This window comes from Ranitomeya imitator, chromosome 2, assembly GCF_032444005.1.
Source record: "Ranitomeya imitator isolate aRanImi1 chromosome 2, aRanImi1.pri, whole genome shotgun sequence".
Taxonomy (NCBI): domain Eukaryota; kingdom Metazoa; phylum Chordata; class Amphibia; order Anura; family Dendrobatidae; genus Ranitomeya; species Ranitomeya imitator.
Genome location: NC_091283.1, coordinates 299,945,782 through 299,963,754, shown reverse-complemented (window position 1 = coordinate 299,963,754; position 17,973 = coordinate 299,945,782). Strand labels below are relative to the sequence as shown.

At 41.3% G+C, this 17,973-nt stretch overlaps 1 protein-coding gene across 2 annotated transcripts in view; it reads left to right on the top strand.

The window, feature by feature from the left end:
* Positions 1-13,984, top strand: part of LOC138663346 (oocyte zinc finger protein XlCOF6-like) — a 67,408-nt gene extending 53,424 nt beyond the window's left edge. For both annotated transcript variants that reach the window (XM_069749526.1, XM_069749525.1), the window contains one exon: positions 11,261-13,984. In XM_069749526.1, the coding sequence (XP_069605627.1) occupies positions 11,261-12,780 (1,520 nt within the window). In that variant the 3' untranslated portion in view covers positions 12,781-13,984. The remainder of the gene's footprint in view (positions 1-11,260) is intronic.
* The last annotated feature ends 3,989 nt before the right edge of the window (positions 13,985-17,973 follow it).

Genomic DNA, 17,973 nt, shown 5'->3' with positions numbered 1-17,973 from the left:
CAGGGGCTCTGCAAACGCAACGTGATGCCCGCAGACGATTCCATCAAAGTCTGCATTTCAAAACGTCACTACTTCACTTCCGAGCCCCGGCATGTGCCCAAACAGTGGTTTACCCCCACATATGGGGTATCAGCGTACTCAGGAGAAACTGGACAACAACTTTTGTGGTCAAATTTTTCTTGTTACCCTTGGGAAAATAAAAAATTGTGGGCTAAAAAATCATTTTTGAGATAATAAATTTTTTATTTTATTTTCATGGCTCTGCGTTATAAACTTCTGTGAAGCACTTGAGGGTTCAAAGTGCTCACCACACATCTAGATTAGTTCCTTTGGGGGTGTAGTTTCCAAAATGGGGTCATTTGTGGGGGATCTCCAATGTTTATGCACACAGGGGCTCTCCAAACGTGACATGGTGTCCGCTAATGATTGGAGCTAATTTTCCATTTAAAAAGCCAAATGGCGTGCCTTCCCTTCCGAGCCCTGCCGTGCGCCCAAACAGTGGTTTACTCCCACATATGGGGTATCTGCGTACTCAGGACAAACTGGACAACAACATTTGGGGTCCAATTTCTCCTATTACCCTTGGCAAAATAGGAAATTCCAGGCTAAAAAATCATTTTTGAGGAAAGAAAAATTATTTTTTATTTTCATGGCTCTGCGTTATAAACTTCTGTGAAGCACCTGGAGGTTTAAAGTGCTCAGTATGCATCTAGATAAGTTCCTTGGGGGGTCTAGTTTCCAAAATGGGGTCACTTGTGGGGGAGCTCCAATGCTTAGGCACACAGGGGCTCTCCAAACGCGACATGGTGTCCGCTAACAATTGGAGCTAATTTTCCATTTAAAAAAACAAATGGCGTACCTTCCCTTCTGAGCCCTGCCGTGCGCCCAAACAGTGGTTTACCCCCACATATGGGGTATCGACGTACTCGGGAGAAATTGCCCAACAAAATTTAGGATCCATTTCATCCTATTGCCCATGTGAAAATGAAAAAATTGAGGCAAAAAGAAATTTTTTGTGAAAAAAAAAGTACTTTTTCATTTTTACGGATCAATTTGTGAAGCACCTGAGGGTTTAAAGTGCTCACTAGGCATCTAGATAAGTTCCTTGGGGGGTCTAGTTTCCAAAATGGGGTCACTTGTGGGGAGCTCCAATGTTTAGGCACACAGGGTCTCTCCAAACGCGACATGGTGTCCGCTAACGATGGAGATAATTTTTCATTCAAAAAGTCAAATGGCGCTCCTTCCCTTCCGAGCCTTACCATGTGTCCAAACAGTGGTTTACCCCCTCATGTGAGGTATCGGTGTACTCAGGAGAAATTGCCCAACAAATTTTAGGATCCATTTTATTCTGTTGCCCATGTGAAAATGAAAAAATTGAGGCTAAAAGAATTTTTTTGTGAAAAAAAAGTACTTTTTCATTTTTACGGATCAATTTGGGAAGCACCTGGGGGTTTAAAGTGCTCACTATGCATCTACATAAGTTCCTTGGGGCGTCTAGTTTCCAAAATGGGGTCACATGTGGGGGAGCTCCAATTTTTAGGCACACGGGGGCTCTCCAAACGCAACATGGTGTCCGCTAAAGAGTGCAGCCAATTTTTCATTCAAAAAGTCAAATGGCGCTCCTTCCCTTCCAAGCCCTGTCGTGCGCCCAAACAGTGGTTTACCCCCACATATGAGGGATCAGCGTACTCAGGACAAATTGGACAACAACTTTCGTGGTTCAGTTTCTCCTTTTACCATTGGGAAAATAAAAAAATTGTTGCTAAAAGATCATTTTTGTGACTAAAAAGTTAAATGTTCATTTTTTCCTTCCATGTTGCTTCTGCTGTTGTGAAGCACCTGAAGGTTTAATAAACTTCTTGAATGTGGTTTTGTGCACCTTGAGGGGTGAAGTTTTTAGAATGGTGTCACTTTTGGGTATTTTCAGCCATATAGACCCCTCAAACTGACTTCAAATGTGAGGTGGTCCCTAAAAAAAAGTGGTTTTGTAAATTTCGTTGTAAAAATGAGAAATTGCTGGTCAAATTTTAACCCTTATAATTTCCTAGCAAAAAAAAAATTTGTTTCCAAAATTGTGCTGATGTAAAGTACACATGTGGGAAATGTTATTTATTAACTATTTTGTGTCACATAACTCTCTGGTTTAACAGAATAAAAATTCAAAATGTGAAAATTGCGAAATTTTCGCCAAATTTCCGTTTTTATCACAAATAAACACAGAATTTATTGACCTAAATTTACCACTAACATGAAGCCCAATATGTCATGAAAAAACAGTCTCATAACCGCTAGGATCCATTGAAGCGTTCCTGAGTTATTACCTCATAAAGGGACACTGGTCAGAATTGCAAAAAACGGCCAGGTCTTTAAGGTCAAAATAGGCTGGGTCATGAAGGGGTTAAAGATCCTCTCTTTTTTACTTCATTACATTTCCAGAAAACCCTCATTAAGTCAGTCACCCAACTTTCCTTAGACAAATTTTCTGTTGTTCTGCACCATGCTAAAGTTACTTGCAGCAATTCCTCATCTTCCAACTTCCTTTCTTTCCTTTAATAACTCCCTGCCATTCTAACTACTGTAATCTGCCTTTCTCGGGGAATACACATATTTTCATCAAATCACCTCATATTCTATATACACACTTCTTCCCCCTCTGGCAAACACTATCATACAGCAGTCTTATCTGCCATCATCACATTCCCTCCTCTTTTACGGAACTGCAAAAACTTCTCCACTTTCTGCTGGCTTTAGACAAACAAAAAGACGGAGTTGTTATCCAGTCACCAGAAGTCCCAGCCCAAATCTATGAGCCGCACAGAGAATGAGACATGTCAGCTGGACGCTGTGTCTCCCCTCGGACCTTACCAAGTTACCTGGTACCACACAGAATTGCGCTCCCCCAGCACCAACACTAGTCTCGCCGTTCCTCATGTGCGGTCACAGATAGGACAGCTAATTCTGGAAGAGAGACAACACTCTCAGACACAAATAACCAGACGGACGGACAAACATAAAAACTGACCGCCCTCTGTAACTGGGATTTCTATCTCAGACCTTGTGCACAATGCTAGGGTTCAAAGAGGTTTCTACCATTTTTTGCACTAAGTGGTTCGACCACTCATGATTCTATCATGCCATACTCCGCACCCGAGACTCTAGGAGCAACTTTGCACTCACCGTATCATAGACAACCTCCTCTCCCCCTGCCTGCTACACATAGGCAGAAGACTCAATACCCCAGCACAGTGCTGGCACGAGACAAGACATGCAGGATACAAGCAATCAATCATGGTTTGTGCTCCTCACAGCCAGTAGCCGTGGGTTCTTTTAGGGCCACCAGGTGTACATATCCCACACCCACCGTGTCAGGGCGGCACATACACTCGGCAAACACGAGTACAGAACACACAGAATGGTTCGAGAAACACAGGCAAGTACTACAGATTCATAAAGGAATCAGCAGACTTACCGTGTTTTTATGGAGGTGATCAGTCTCCTAGTCGAACCACTCTGGACGTTCTTCCTCGATCCATTCCGGGTGTCAATGTCTGGGGAGTGTACATCCTCAGTGAGCCCCACGTTGGGACGCTAAAAATGTGAGGGTGATCTCTTAAAGTGAGATCTATTTGATTGCTTGTACCTGACCAAATATAAGCTGAGTGCTAGCTTAGAGGCCAAGAATGCATCACATTCACAAAGACGATACACACAGCCTCTCTCAATGAAAGTTTTCCACAACTGAACCTTATTCTGAACAAAGGAAATACTTAAAACAGGAAATGGGGGAGGTCGCACAACTTCTGTACAGCTAGTCACTTTGTAATTGGTTTAGTCCAAGCTTCATTTCCAAATATGGTGTATTCATGTCTTCACTCCTGCTTTCCAAAGATTCCTTCCAAGACAGTTTCAAGGGTCTCCAAGACATCTTCAAAGACGCAATCGCCATCTTGCTACACCATACCTGAACTGACTTATATAAGGTTTAATAATTGATTTCATTAGAGATTTTCTCCTTCACAGTCCCAAACTTCTTCCATTTAAGGATTATGGAGGCCACTGTGCTCTTAGGAACCTTGAGTACTGCAGAAATTCTTTTGTAACCATGGCCAGATCTGTGCCTTGCCACAATTCTATCTCTGCGCTCCTTGGCCAGTTCCTTTGACCTCATGATTCTCATTTGGTCTGACATGCACTGTGAGCTATGAGGTCTTATATAGAGAGGTGTGTGCCTTTCCAAATCAATTCCTATCAGTTTAACCCCTTACTGACATCGGGCGTAATAGTGCGCCGATGTCAGACTTCCTCCCTTTGATGTGGGCTCCGGTGGTGAGCCCACATCTTTCATCATGTTTTGAACAGCTGACATGTGCCCGCAATAGCCACGGGTGGAATCGAGATCCAGCCACGGCTATTAACCAGTTAAATGCCGCTGTCAAACTCTGAAGCGGCATTTAAATTTAGCTTCTGGCAATCGCAAAGGAAATATGCACACCGGTGACAACTCGTCAGGTGATCGCGGCTCACCGGTGTGTTAGCATGACAATCTGAGGTCTCCTGGAAACCTCTATGGTTATCAGTGCCGGCTTCCTGTGAGCGCCACCCAGTGGTCAGCGCTCATCGCAAGTGAGTAAATCAGCTACATAGAGATGATCTGAACATCGCCTCTATGTAGCAGAGCCAATCAGGTTGTGGCAGCTTCTAGTCTCCTATGGAGACTATGAAAGCATGCCAAAAGTAAAACAAAAAAGTTTTTAAAAATATAAAAATTAAAATTCCCCCCTTTTTCCCATTCAAAATAAATTAAAATCAAACATACACATATTTGGCCCTGCTGCGCTCAGAATCGCCTGATCTATCAATAAAAAAAGATTAATCTGGTTGCTAAACGACATAGTGAGAAAAAAAGTAAAAACACCAGAATTATGGTTTTTTTTGTCGCCGCGACATTGCATTAAAATACAATAACGGGCGATCAAAAGATCGTATCTGCACCAACATGGTATCATTAAAAACGTCAGCGCAAAATATAAGCCTTCACCCAACCTCAGATCACGAAAAATGAGACGTTAAGGGTATCGGAAAATGGCGCAAATTTTATTTTTTAACAACGTTTGTTTTTTTGTTTTTTTTTCACCACATAGATAAAAAAGAACCTAGACATGTTTGGTGTCTATGAACTCGTAATGACCTGGAGAATCATAATGGCCAGTCAGTTTCAGCATTCAGTGAACATAGCAAAAAAGCCAAACAAAAAACAAGTGTGAGATAGCACTTTGTATTTAAATTTCACCACACTTGGAATTTTTTCCCATTTTCTAGTACACAACATGGTTGTTACGCCCCCAGGGCATGGGGAAATATAGTAGACTCACTAGACCACTGATGGAGCAGTGGTAGCTGTATACCCGGTACACAAGAGACAGGAGAATGGATTCAAAATGCAAAGGTATTTAATTAAAAGAAGTTTTAAACAAACAGAGAGAGGTGCCTGAGAGAAGAACCCTCTGGACCACAACACTGAACCACGTAGTGGAGCACCAGGCAAGGTGTACCAGGCAAGGGGGGGATTCCCCCGTCACAACACCAGATGGCCTAAATGCCGCAGTACCCGGACCAGAGGGATGACCCATACAGACCATATAAACAAGACGGTGGAATTCAAGCTCTATCAGTGCAGAGGATCCTGGAAGCTCTGTGTAGTTTCGGAAAGGCTGATCCAGCCGGCAGCAATATCTGGATAGTTCTGCAAGGAGCAGCTCAGTCAGCCTGGAGTGGAAACCGGGGAGTCCAGAAGGATCCAGAATAGGGAACTGCCAGCGGAGGATACTGAGGAGACAGAGGGATTAGAAAACCAAAAGTAAACTACACTTTGCAGAGCACAGCAGAGTGTGGACTGAGCAGAGGGCCATAAACAATAGAATGAACACATTGTCCAGGCACCTCCCATAATGGGAGGATGCCTTTTATGCACAGAGCATCATAGCACAGAGAGCCTTAATGGAGAACAGGTGCTCTGCTGTTTTAAGTATGTGCAGGAAGCGGGGCGCGCCTCCTAAGAGCATTTCCAGGAGACCTGCCAAGAGGATGCAGGTTCTTAGCAGAGAAAGGAGCCGCTGATCGTCTGGAGCCACGGACAGGGTGAGTAGTACCAGTGGAGCTGTGTGAAAGGTGCCGGTCTCCCTTCACAGCAGAGACCGAACCTGCAGCTGAGGGCATGATAATGGTAAAATCAATGGTGTCATTCAAACGTACAACTCATCCCGCAAAAACATGCCCTCACATGGCCATATTGATGGAAAAATAAAAAAGTTATGGCTCTGAGAAGAAGGGGAGTGAAAAATAAAAACGCAAAACTGAAAAAGGCTCCGGGGGTTAATTAAACACAGCTGGCCTCCAATGAACGCGTAGAACCATCTCTAGGGGGATCACAAGGAAATGGACAGCATGTGACTTAAATATGAGTGTCTGAGCAATGGATCTGAATACTTATGACCATGTGATATTTCAATTTTTCTTTTTTATTAAATTTGCAAAAATGTCTACGTTTCTGATTTTTTTCAGTCAAGATGGGGTGCAGAGTGTACATTAATGAGAAAAAAATGATCTTTTTTTAAGTTACCAAATGGCTGCAATGAAACAGAGAGTGAAAAATTTAAAGGGGTCTGAATACTTTCTGTACCCACTGTACATTTATTCACGCCTGCAGGAGATGTGTTGGCATGGCTCGAGCCCTGGTTTCATGGATTCACTCCATGTCATAAATTCCATTGTTTTTTGATCCTAAGGAATTCAGATTACTGCACAATCTATCCATAAATGGGGAGCACTATTAGTTTCTATTCTCGTGGTCAGGACTCATAGTAGCTCCAATGGTCCACCATAAATGAGAGCAACACCGGTTTAGTGTTGGAGTTCTCCCCAGTACATATGTTGTTGTTGAGGATGTAACTTTTTTTTTATTTTTGTTACATGTTCATTCTGTATGATAGTTTGATTGTGGTGGGATCGACCTGCCTCACTCCTCACAGGGAGTCTGTAACTCCATGGTAGTGTTTAAAAAAAGGTTCAAATACCTCTTCCAAATGCACGAGATCTAAATTTAAGATCCCTCAGCTCTGCACTATTATAAAAAGTTCTATTTAAATTTCTAATATTTCTTCTTGACATTCATCGGACAGAAAATATTGGTCCTTACGATAGTTTTTATTGCTTAGAGCCACCGAGTCCCATACTCCAATTACTGCAGAGAAGTTTCACCACTACTCATTTTTTTTCCTGAGGATGATTGTTCAGCTTGATCATTTCAGTAAATGTGTTATTGTCTATAGTCACAGTTTTGCCCATTATCCTTTAACTTCTTTAACCCCTCTACATGGATTTGAACTTACACAGAGACCCTTAAGGCCCCTTCACATTAAGCGACGCTGCAGCGATACCGACAACGATCCGAATCGCTGCAGCGTCGCTGTTTGGTCGCTGGAGAGCTGTCACACAGACCGCTCTCCAGCGACCAACGATGCCGGTAACCAGGGTAAACATCGGGTAACTAAGCGCAGGGCCGCGCTTAGTAACCCGATGTTTACCCTGGTTACCATGCTAAAAGTAAAAAAAAAACAAACAGTACATACTTACCTACAGCCGTCTGTCCTCCAGCGCTGCGCTCTGCTTCTCTGCTCTCCTCCTGTACTGTCTGGGAGCCGGAAAGCAGAGCGGTGACGTCACCGCTCTGCTTTCCGGCTCACAGCCAGTACAGGAGGAGAGCAGAGCGCAGCGCTGGAGGACAGACAGCTGTAGGTAAGTATGTACTGTTTGTTTTTTTTTACTTTTAGCATGGTAACCAGGGTAAACATCGGGTTACTAAGCGCGGCCCTGCGCTTAGTTACCCGATGTTTACCCTGGTTACCAGTGAAGACATCGCTGGATCGGTGTCACACACGACGATCCAGCGATGTCTCCAGGGAGTCCAGCGACGAAATAAAGTTCTGGACTTTATTCAGCGACCAACGATCTCCCAGCAGGGGCCTGATCGTTGGTCGCTGTCACACATAACGATTTCATTAACGATATCGTTGCTACGTCACAAATAGCAACGATATCGTTAACAATATCGTTATGTGTGAAGGTACCTTTAGGCTTGGGGCACAGTGTTACCTGCTGTTCTGTGGAGTAAGATGGGAAGAAGAATAGACCGATAACCGTGTCAGACACAAGAGGCCAGAGAAAATACTAACTCGGGAGACATAAGAGTAGTCAGTAAACAGGCTGGGGTCACAGCAGGAAACAAATACACAAGCCGGGAGCTGAGCACAGAGGACCGAACTAGAGGAGATCAAGGCTGTATCTGGCAGATTCCGGCAATATGCTCCAAGCTGTAGTAAGGTGTGGTGCTTTCGAAGTCTGATTGCCCAAGGTGTTCTCAATCTCAGGCGGACATATTGCATATGCGTTGGCATTGTCCCAGATTGTCCTCCTATGGGATTGTAGTGTTGAACTGCATTGGAGTGGTGTATGGGTGCGTTATTCCTAGGGTTCCATTGATATGTATATTAGGGTATGTGGAGGAAATATTAACTGACAATATGACTAAAATTGTAATTGCAAGGTTATCATTTGCTGCAAGGAAACTGATTGCAAAATATTGGGTTAGGGAGGAGCCTCCGTCTAGACGCGAATTCGTTGCTCAAACGAACCACATAACTGAGCCTGAGAAAAGTATTTACACCAGGAGGGACAAGCTGAATTTCTTACATAAATTATGGCAGCCGTGGTTGGATAGGATTAATTAATGTTATACCAGTATATAGTATTAGAGAGTACAGATTATGGTAAACTGGAACTCTGTTTGATATTGTCAACTATGGACGAATTATTGTTTGCTCCTGATATGGCCCCCATGGGGGGTTAATTTACTGTAAAACATAAAATGAGTATGAACATGTGATCTGTTGTAAATCTTGCTATCGTTAATACAAATTTATCTGATTAAAAAATGTTTGGTGCTTTCCAATTGGCTAAAACAGGGAGCAGATTACTGCAGCTGACAGCACACGCACCCATACTGCCAGACTGGATGGTACTACAGATGCCAGGCACCCTAATCTTAGTGGCTGGACAGAGCCTGCACCGACAAGAGCTTCTGGTTCCAACCCCACCTCTGTTACCAGCATCGCCTGCAGAATGAGTAAGCCGTGTCTGGTTTCCAAAGCAGACATTGCAGGAGCAGATCCCAGAAGAGATGGGACACACTATTTGCAGAATTCCTAATATGACTAAATTGCATAAAACCAGAGCAGATGAAATCCCTTTAACCTCTTTCTGACCTCGGACGGGATAGTACGTCCAAGGTCAGAACACCCATTTTGATGTGGCCTCCGGCGGTAAGCCCGCATCTAAGCCCTTTCAAAACAGCTGACATGTGCTCGCAATAGCGGGGGGTGGATTCACGATCTACCCGCCACTATTAACTAGATAAATGCCACTGTCAAACGCTGACAGCGGCATTTAACTAGCGCTTCCGGCCGTCGGGCCGAAAATGCGTGCATTGCTGACCCCCGTTACGTGATCGGGGGTCAGCGATGCACCGGCATGACAACCAGAGGTCTATTGAAGACCTCTATGGTTGTTGATGCCTGATTGCTGTGAGCGCTACCCTGTGGTCAACACTCATAGCATTGCAGTAAATCTACATAGGAGCAATCTGAGCATCGCTCCTATGTAGCAGAGCCGTTCAGGCTATGCTAGCTTCTAGCCTCCCATGGAGGCTATTGACGCATGGCAAAAATAAGAAAAAAAATTTTTTTTTAAAAATGTGAAAAAAATATAAAAGTTTACATCACCCCCTATTCAAAATAAAACAAAAAATTCGAATATACACATATTTGGTATCTTCATATCTCATCAAAGGATAATAAAAGAAGCGGCACTCACCAGTTTGCTGAAAAAAGTGTCTTTAATGCAGCCTTAATCCATGCTTACAGGCTATGCAGACACGTTGCAGGTGATTGTGAGGGTGCGGGGAGTGAAGGAGGACGACGGCCGTTTTGTGCAATCAGCACTTCGACGGGTCCCCGTATCCAGTAGCTTTATCTGGAAAACGCAATTGGTATATATCGGTGAAATAAGCAAAGGGGCATAGAACCAGAAGGCGAGCCCTGGTGCTGTTCCAATCTCTATGTTTGTCATGCGGACATATTTGGTATCGCCGGGTTCAGAATCACCCGATCTATCAATAAAAAAAATTAACCTGATCGCTAAACGGCATAGTGAGAAAAAAAATTGAAACGTCAGAATTACGATTTTTTGGTCACCGTGACATTTCATTAAAATGCAATAACGGGCAATCAAAAGAATGTATCTGCACCAAAATCGTATAATTAAAAACGTCAGCTCAGCACACAAAAAATAAGCCATCACCCAACCTTAGATCACGAAAAATGGAGACACTACAGGTATCAGAAAAGTGCGCAATTTTTTTTTAGGAAAGTTTGGAATTTTTTTTACCACTCAGATAAAAAATAACCTAGACATGTTTGGTGTCTATGAACTCATAATGACCTGGAAAATCATAATGGCAGATCAGTTTTAGCATTTACTGAACCTAGCAAAATAGCCAAACAAAAAACAAGTGTGGGATTGGATTTTTTTCAATTTCACCGCACTTGGAATTTTTTTCCCATTTTCTAGTACACGACATGCTAAAACCAATAATGTCGTTCAAAAGTGCAACTTGTCCCGCAAAAAATAAGCCCTCACATGGCCTTATTGACAAAAAAAAAAAAGGGTATGGCTCTGGGAAGGAGGAGAGCGAAAAACAAAAACGCAAACCAAAAAAAAACTGGGGTCATGAAGGGGTTAAAATGACTCCATTTTGTAAATTATAACCCTCAATAAATTATAGAAATAGTGACTATTTTGACTCCACTTGCAGTTTCCAAATATTAGCACGCGCAGTGGATGTTGGAAAGTGAAAATTGCAAATATCCCAAGTTATTACCCAACACATAGTGCCCAGATTGTGCTCCAGGAGATACACATGCCATAAAATAAGTGGTTTCTTCTCACTATAGTAATTCCAAAAGCAGGGATGCTTAATGTGGTTTGAGCACAGTCTAGTAAACTGTAAACTGTCATTGTCTTGGTGAATAATTCAATAATTTTGCATAACTTGCCATTTTTACAGACGGTTTAAGTAGAAATGGTCAAAAATCTAGAATTCAAGGATATTTTATTCTAAAATAATAATTGGTTTTATTCTTGGCAGATGACCGTACCAGGAGATCAGAGGGACAGCTGACATCTTCAATGTTTAAATCAGATAATCTTGAGATCCCGCATGATACAATTGAAGTGAATGCCATTACTCCAAATATACCATCATCCCTTCACAGCAAAGATCTGTCATCTGATCTTGTGGAACAGATCCTGTCTTCTGATTCATTACCGACTACTAAGGAAAATCAAAGTCACAAAATAAGCATTACAAAACGAACTGCTCCTAAAGCAATAAAGACATTTTCAGAATATGGAAATAGCTTTCCCCTAGAAAAGTCCATTCTCAAACAACAAAACCTTCACAAAGCAGACAATAGAATTTCTTGTTCAGAATGTGGGAAATGTTTTACACATAAAAATGATCTTATCAGACATCATAGATCTCACACAGGGGAGAAGCCTTTTTCCTGTTCAGAATGTGGGAAATGTTTTAACCATAAAGCGAATCTTGTTAGCCACCAGAAAACCCACACAGGGGAGAAGCCTTTTTCATGTTCAGAATGTGGGAAATGTTTTAACCAAAAAGCGAATCTTGTTAGCCACCAGAAAACCCACACAGGGGAGAAGCCTTTTTCATGTTCAGAATGCGTGAAATGTTTTATCAACAAAGGAAATCTTGCTAGACACCAGAAAACCCACACAGGGGAGAGGCCTTTTTCCTGTTCAGAATGTGGGAAATGTTTTAACTACAAATCGAATCTTATTAGCCACCAGAAAACCCACACAGGGGAGAAGCCTTTTTCATGTTCAGAATGTGGGAAATGTTTTCTAGATAAATCATTTCTTGTCAGACATCACAGATCTCACACAGGGGAGAAGCCTTTTTCCTGTTCAGAATGTGGGAAATGTTTTAACCACAAAGCGAATCTTGTTAGCCACCAAAAAACCCACACACGGGAGAAGCCTTTTTCATGTTCAGAATGTGGGAAATGTTTTAACCAAAAAGCGAATCTTGTTAGCCACCAGAAAACCCACACAGGGGAGAAGTCTTTTTCCTGCTCAGAATGTGGGAAATGTTTTAACCACAAAACGAGTCTTGTTAGCCACCAGAAAACCCACACAGGGGAGAAGCCTTTTTCATGTTCAGAATGTGGGAAATGTTTTATCAACAAAGCAAATCTTGCTAGCCACCAGAAAACCCACACAGGGGAGAGGCCTTTTTCCTGTTCAGAATGTGGGAAATGTTTTAACCACAAATCGAATCTTGTTAGCCACCAGAAAACCCACACAGGGGAGAAGCCTTTTTCATGTTCAGAATGTGGGAAATGTTTTAACAGGAAAGCGAATCTTGATAGCCACCAGAAAACCCACACACGGAAGAAGCCTTTTTCCTGTTCAGAATGTGGGAAATGTTTTAACAGGAAGACGAGTCTTGCTAGCCACCAGAAAACCCACACAGGGGAGAAGCCTTTTTCCTGTCTAGAATGTGGGAAATGTTTTAACCAGAAAATGCATCTTGTTACCCACCAAAGAACACACACAGGGGAGAAGCCATTTTCATGTTCATAATGTGGAAAATGTTTTGTAAAGAAACCATCTCTTTCTAGCCACCAAAGAATTCACACAGTGGAGAAGCTTTTTTTATGTTCTGAATTGTGTTTACATAGTCACATACAAGTGCTTCTCACTAAATTAGAATATTATCAAAAAGTTATTTTCAGTTTTTAAATGCAAAAAGTATTATATAGAGTCATTACAGAGTGCCTTGACTCTGCTTGAGAAGGGGGATTCGGTGATTGCTGTAGCTAGAGATCTGGGAGCGTCAAGAGTAATTTCACTTTTTAAAAGTGTACATAATGGGGGAGATAATAAAAAAACTGTCTAATATTAAAGCTGGCTTTGTTGCAAATATCAACCAACCAACGCTCAGTTTTCACTTCTCTGGTTAAGCGAAAGCTGCACTCTGATTGGTTGTTATGTGCAGCCCAGCCAGTTTTGCTATTAGGCAGTCTTTTATTATCTCCCTCAGTTTTTTATTATCTCCCACAATGGGTCGAAAGAAGCTTAAAATGATAGAGAAATCCCGTGCTTTGACTCTGTTCGAGAAGGGGGATTCGGTGATTGCTGTAGCTAGAGATCTGGGAGAGTCAAGAGAAGCAATTTATCAACTGAAGTGGTCGGCGGCATCATTGCCTCCTGGGATGGTACCGCAGAGGAAATCAAGCTCTGGCGCACCTAAGACGACTTCACCAAGGACTGATAAGCTTCTGAAGTGTGAAGTCATGTTACATCCTTCTATAACTGCCGTTGAACTAAAAAACAAGTACCCTATGCTCCTCCAGAACATCGCAAATAGGACAATTCATCACCACCTGCAGAAGGACCTGGGTCTACCAAGTTGCCGTGCCGCAAAGAAGCCCCTGCTCACAGCAGCAATGAAGACGAAAAGGCTTGCCTTTTGTAAGAAATATCAAGATTGGACATCTGAAGAGTGGAATAAAGTGATGTTTAGTGATGAGAGCACTTTCAGGCTGGTCAGGGGAGGCTCAAAGGTTGTGCGTCGTCTGAGTACCGTGTCACGGTATGACCCAAAATATACAGTACTAAAGGAGGTGCTGAAGACACTGTGGGTAAACAAGGACTCCACATACTTAGCCAGCCTTGCTGAATCCATGCCTAAACGATTGCAGATGGTGATAAAATGTAAGGGTGACATGACAAAATACTAATAATAAAATATCCACAATAAAACACTTGAATCCACTTGAATATTAAGATTTTGTGGTTTCATTGAACTTGTAAAGATTTTTTTTGCCGGCACTGTAATGTACAAAAAACTAATATTCATATTCTGCAAGTTACTAGTGTTCTCCTAATATGGTAAAGGCTATGAACATAGCGGCAGATCACCATATGTGGTTATGAGACAGGAAAAATAGATCCAATGTAAGTCTATGGGTCAAAATAGTGTATAAGCCGGGATTACTTTGATTGTACAAATTGTTTTGTATTTGTCAGAACACATTGAAAAATTGGAAGATGCTCGAACAGAATTATTGTCCAAATTGCACCAAGATATAAAAAAGGCTTCTGTTCTTACAAGATCAAACAAACATGAAGACAATGCCGCCACATCATTTGTACCAGACACATAGGATCCAGGTGTTTCGTTAGCAGATTTACAGGCAGATGAACTACAATGGAAAAAATTACATGACACAGCAGCACAAATTAATCTGAAAATACACAATCAGTTAATGAAAATTGTAAAAGACGTTCCAAACCTCAATGACAAGATGGATGCCTTTTATAATGCGAGAAAGATATATATTTTGGTACCGTGTTAGCCAGTAGATAGTAAAATATTTAGAATTGAGAGTCCTCAGTGGTTGATATGTTTTAATGGCTAACTGAAAAGATGGTAACAAATTGCAAGCTTTCGAGACTACTCGGGTCTCTTCATCAGGCACAGACTAAAGCAAATTCTGAAGAATCACATATTTATACACAACACGGCACAGAACTGCCACTAGGGGAGAGTGATAAGTGATAAACAGTTGTGTCCATGTGGGGTCATCATAACAGAACCAGAGCCCAATCTGAGGACAACAAAACATACACTCTTAATCTAGGAATTTTCCGATATTTATGGACACAACTGTTTATCACTTACCACTCTCCCATAATGACAGTTCTGTGCTGTGTTGTGTATAAATATGTCATTCTTCAGAATTTGCTTTAGTCTGTGCCTGATGAAGAGACCCGAGTAGTCTCAAAAGCTTGCAATTTGTTACATCTTTTCAGTTAGCCATTAAAAGGTATCAACCACTGAGGACTCTCAATTCTAAATATTTTTATAATGCGGACATTATACACAGATAAATTCAATCTTAATGATGAACAAAAAAACAAGATATTCAAAGTATGGTTACGTTCACATATGGGAAAAAGATTACAGACTACACCCAGATTAAATGAGGAAAATTAATTGACACATAGTACAAAAGAAGACAGACTTAGACAATATTGTTTTTTTGCAGGCGAAGCCACTCCTACAATTGATATTCTGGAAAATGTACGAACTAATATTCATGATGACCCCTTTGCATTTTTTGGTAAAATTTGAACAGGCCTATAGGATGGTGATGGATCTTAGGCCTCATCCGGAGCAAACATCCATGATCAGATTTTTTTGTAAAAGAGTTCAAATATTTAGATCCTGCCTCAGAGCAATTGGCTAGTGCTCAGCCATCATTGCAAGAAGCAACAGTGTTTATTGACAAAGTAAGGAGATCCATGAAACAAAATCAGGCCAAGGCTAAAATAGCTGTAGTTCATGAGAAAGAAGACAGCCAGCTGAAACCTAGACCCACTGTAACAACAAAGAAAAGAGATTACATTGATCATAGAGGTAAAAATACTACACAAGGAACAATATCCATTGTTATTTTTGTGGTTTACCTGGACGCTTAAAATGGCAGTGCAGAAAATTCTTGAGAGCAGAATCAGACAGGTACACAAGGAACAGGTAAGCTTGGAAGAGAAAATGGACTCATGTCGAAATCATCCACCAAACCTTCCGCACCTCCATTACATTCTTCTGCACTCACACTGACAACAGACAAACGCAGTCACCGTATGCACCATTAATCATAGAGATGACAGTGAAGGAGACTGAGTCCAGGGACAGAATTCCAAGTGCTTTTAAAAAGGACATTGGTCTTCTCCCATCTCCTCCATCTTCTGACAATCACAGACTACTCCTACACCCCATCCATTGGAATTTGTGACTCATTACATTTGATGATTGTGGAAGACCATTTATCAAAGAAAATTTAGCAGGACAGAATGTTGTATTTCTTATTGATACAGGAGCCCAATTAAGTGTTACAAATCTTGATTTGAAACTACAACCAAATTCACCAGTTTGTACAATTGTTGGTTTTAGTGGAAAATGTGGAACTAAAGCAACCTTAGTTACCAATGTGACATTGGAAATACCTATCAAAACAGGAATTGACATTTGGTATTGTTGTGATTCTGAAAATATACTTGGCACAGATTTATGTAAAAATTCGGATGGGTAGTCGATCTAGGAAATCAAATGATCTGGAAAGATTCTAATGGTTGTAAACCTTTGCTTAAATGATGTTGTGTCAACAGATCACCTGTGGCCTGAAACTGGTGGTGATGAGGTATTGACAGAAATTGTACAGCTTTTTCCTTCTCTTTGGGCTCAGTTCAGGAATGAGGTTGGTATAATGAAGGATATTGTAAATGTGGAAGGGCGAGATCCTCTGCCACAGCGTCAGTATAAATTACCTCCAGAATTAATTGGTTCTTTATTGATACAGGAGCCCAATTAAGTGTTACAAATCTTGATTTGAAACTACAACCAAATTCACCAGTTTGTACAATTGTTGGTTTTAGTGGAAAATGTGGAACTAAAGCAACCTTAGTTACCAATGTAACATTGGAAATACCTATCAAAACAGGAATTGACATTTGGTATTGTCGTGATTCTGAAAATATACTTGGCACAGATTTATGCAAAAATTCGGATGGGTAGTCGATCTAGGAAATCAAATGATCTGGAAAGATTCTAATGGTTGTAAACCTTTGCTTAAATGATGTTGTGTCAACAGATCACCTGTGGCCTGAAACTGGTGGTGATGAGGTATTGACAGAAATTGTACAGCTTTTTCCTTCTCTTTGGGCTCAGTTCAGGAATGAGGTTGGTATAATGAAGGATATTGTAAATGTGGAGGGGCGAGATCCTCTGCCACAGCGTCAGTATAAATTACCTCCAGAATTAATTGGTTCTATGTCAAAGATCATACAGGAATTGTTAGATCAAGGTGTCATCTGAAAGGCTAATTCTGTAAGTAACAATCCTTTGTGGTGTCTTGAAATCTGATGGTTCTTATCGCATGATATTGGATTTGCAGATGTTTAACAAACATACTCCCAATGTAGCACCCATTGTTGCAGATATTCATGACATGATGGCAAGGCTGAATGAAAAGGCAAAATACTTCTCTGTACTAGACATCAGTAATGGTTTTTCAGTATACTTACTTGAAAAGAGTTGTCAGTACAAGTTTGCATTTACTTTCTTGGATGAGCAATATCTGTTTTGCAGGTTACCTCAAGGAGCACACCTATCCCCTAGTGTTTTCCATCAGGCGTTGGCAAAGGTATTATGCAGATTTTCGAAGCCTGAATGTATTTTGCAATATGTTGATGATATTCTGTTGTCTACTGAGGATAAAGAATCACGTGTTTCTCTTCTGACAGAATTGTTTGAGCTGCTGCATGATGCAGGGTTGAAATTGAACACCAAAAAGGTCAAATTGATGCAGATTGAGGTCAGGTTTTTAGGAGTGTTGTTGAGTCCAGGAAAAAGACAGCCATTGCAGGAAAGAATACAGGCAATTGCTTCTCTACGAATTCTAACATCACACAAGGCATTGCGACATTTCTTGGGTCTTATGAACTATTCAAGGGACTTCATTGAGAATTTTGTATGATCTTTTAAAAGGTGAAAATAATGATTATCTTTGGTCCTTGGGGTGATGAACAACAAATCTCAGTGGAACAATTGAAAATCAATTTTTAAAGTGCATCTGCTTTGTCCACAGTAGATCCTTCGGCTCCATTTGCAAGTCTACACATCAGAGACATCTGTGTCTGCTGTGCTGCTACAATTGTAGGGAGAAGAGTGGAGAATTTGGGGCTATTTTTCTAAGCTTCTCTCACCTG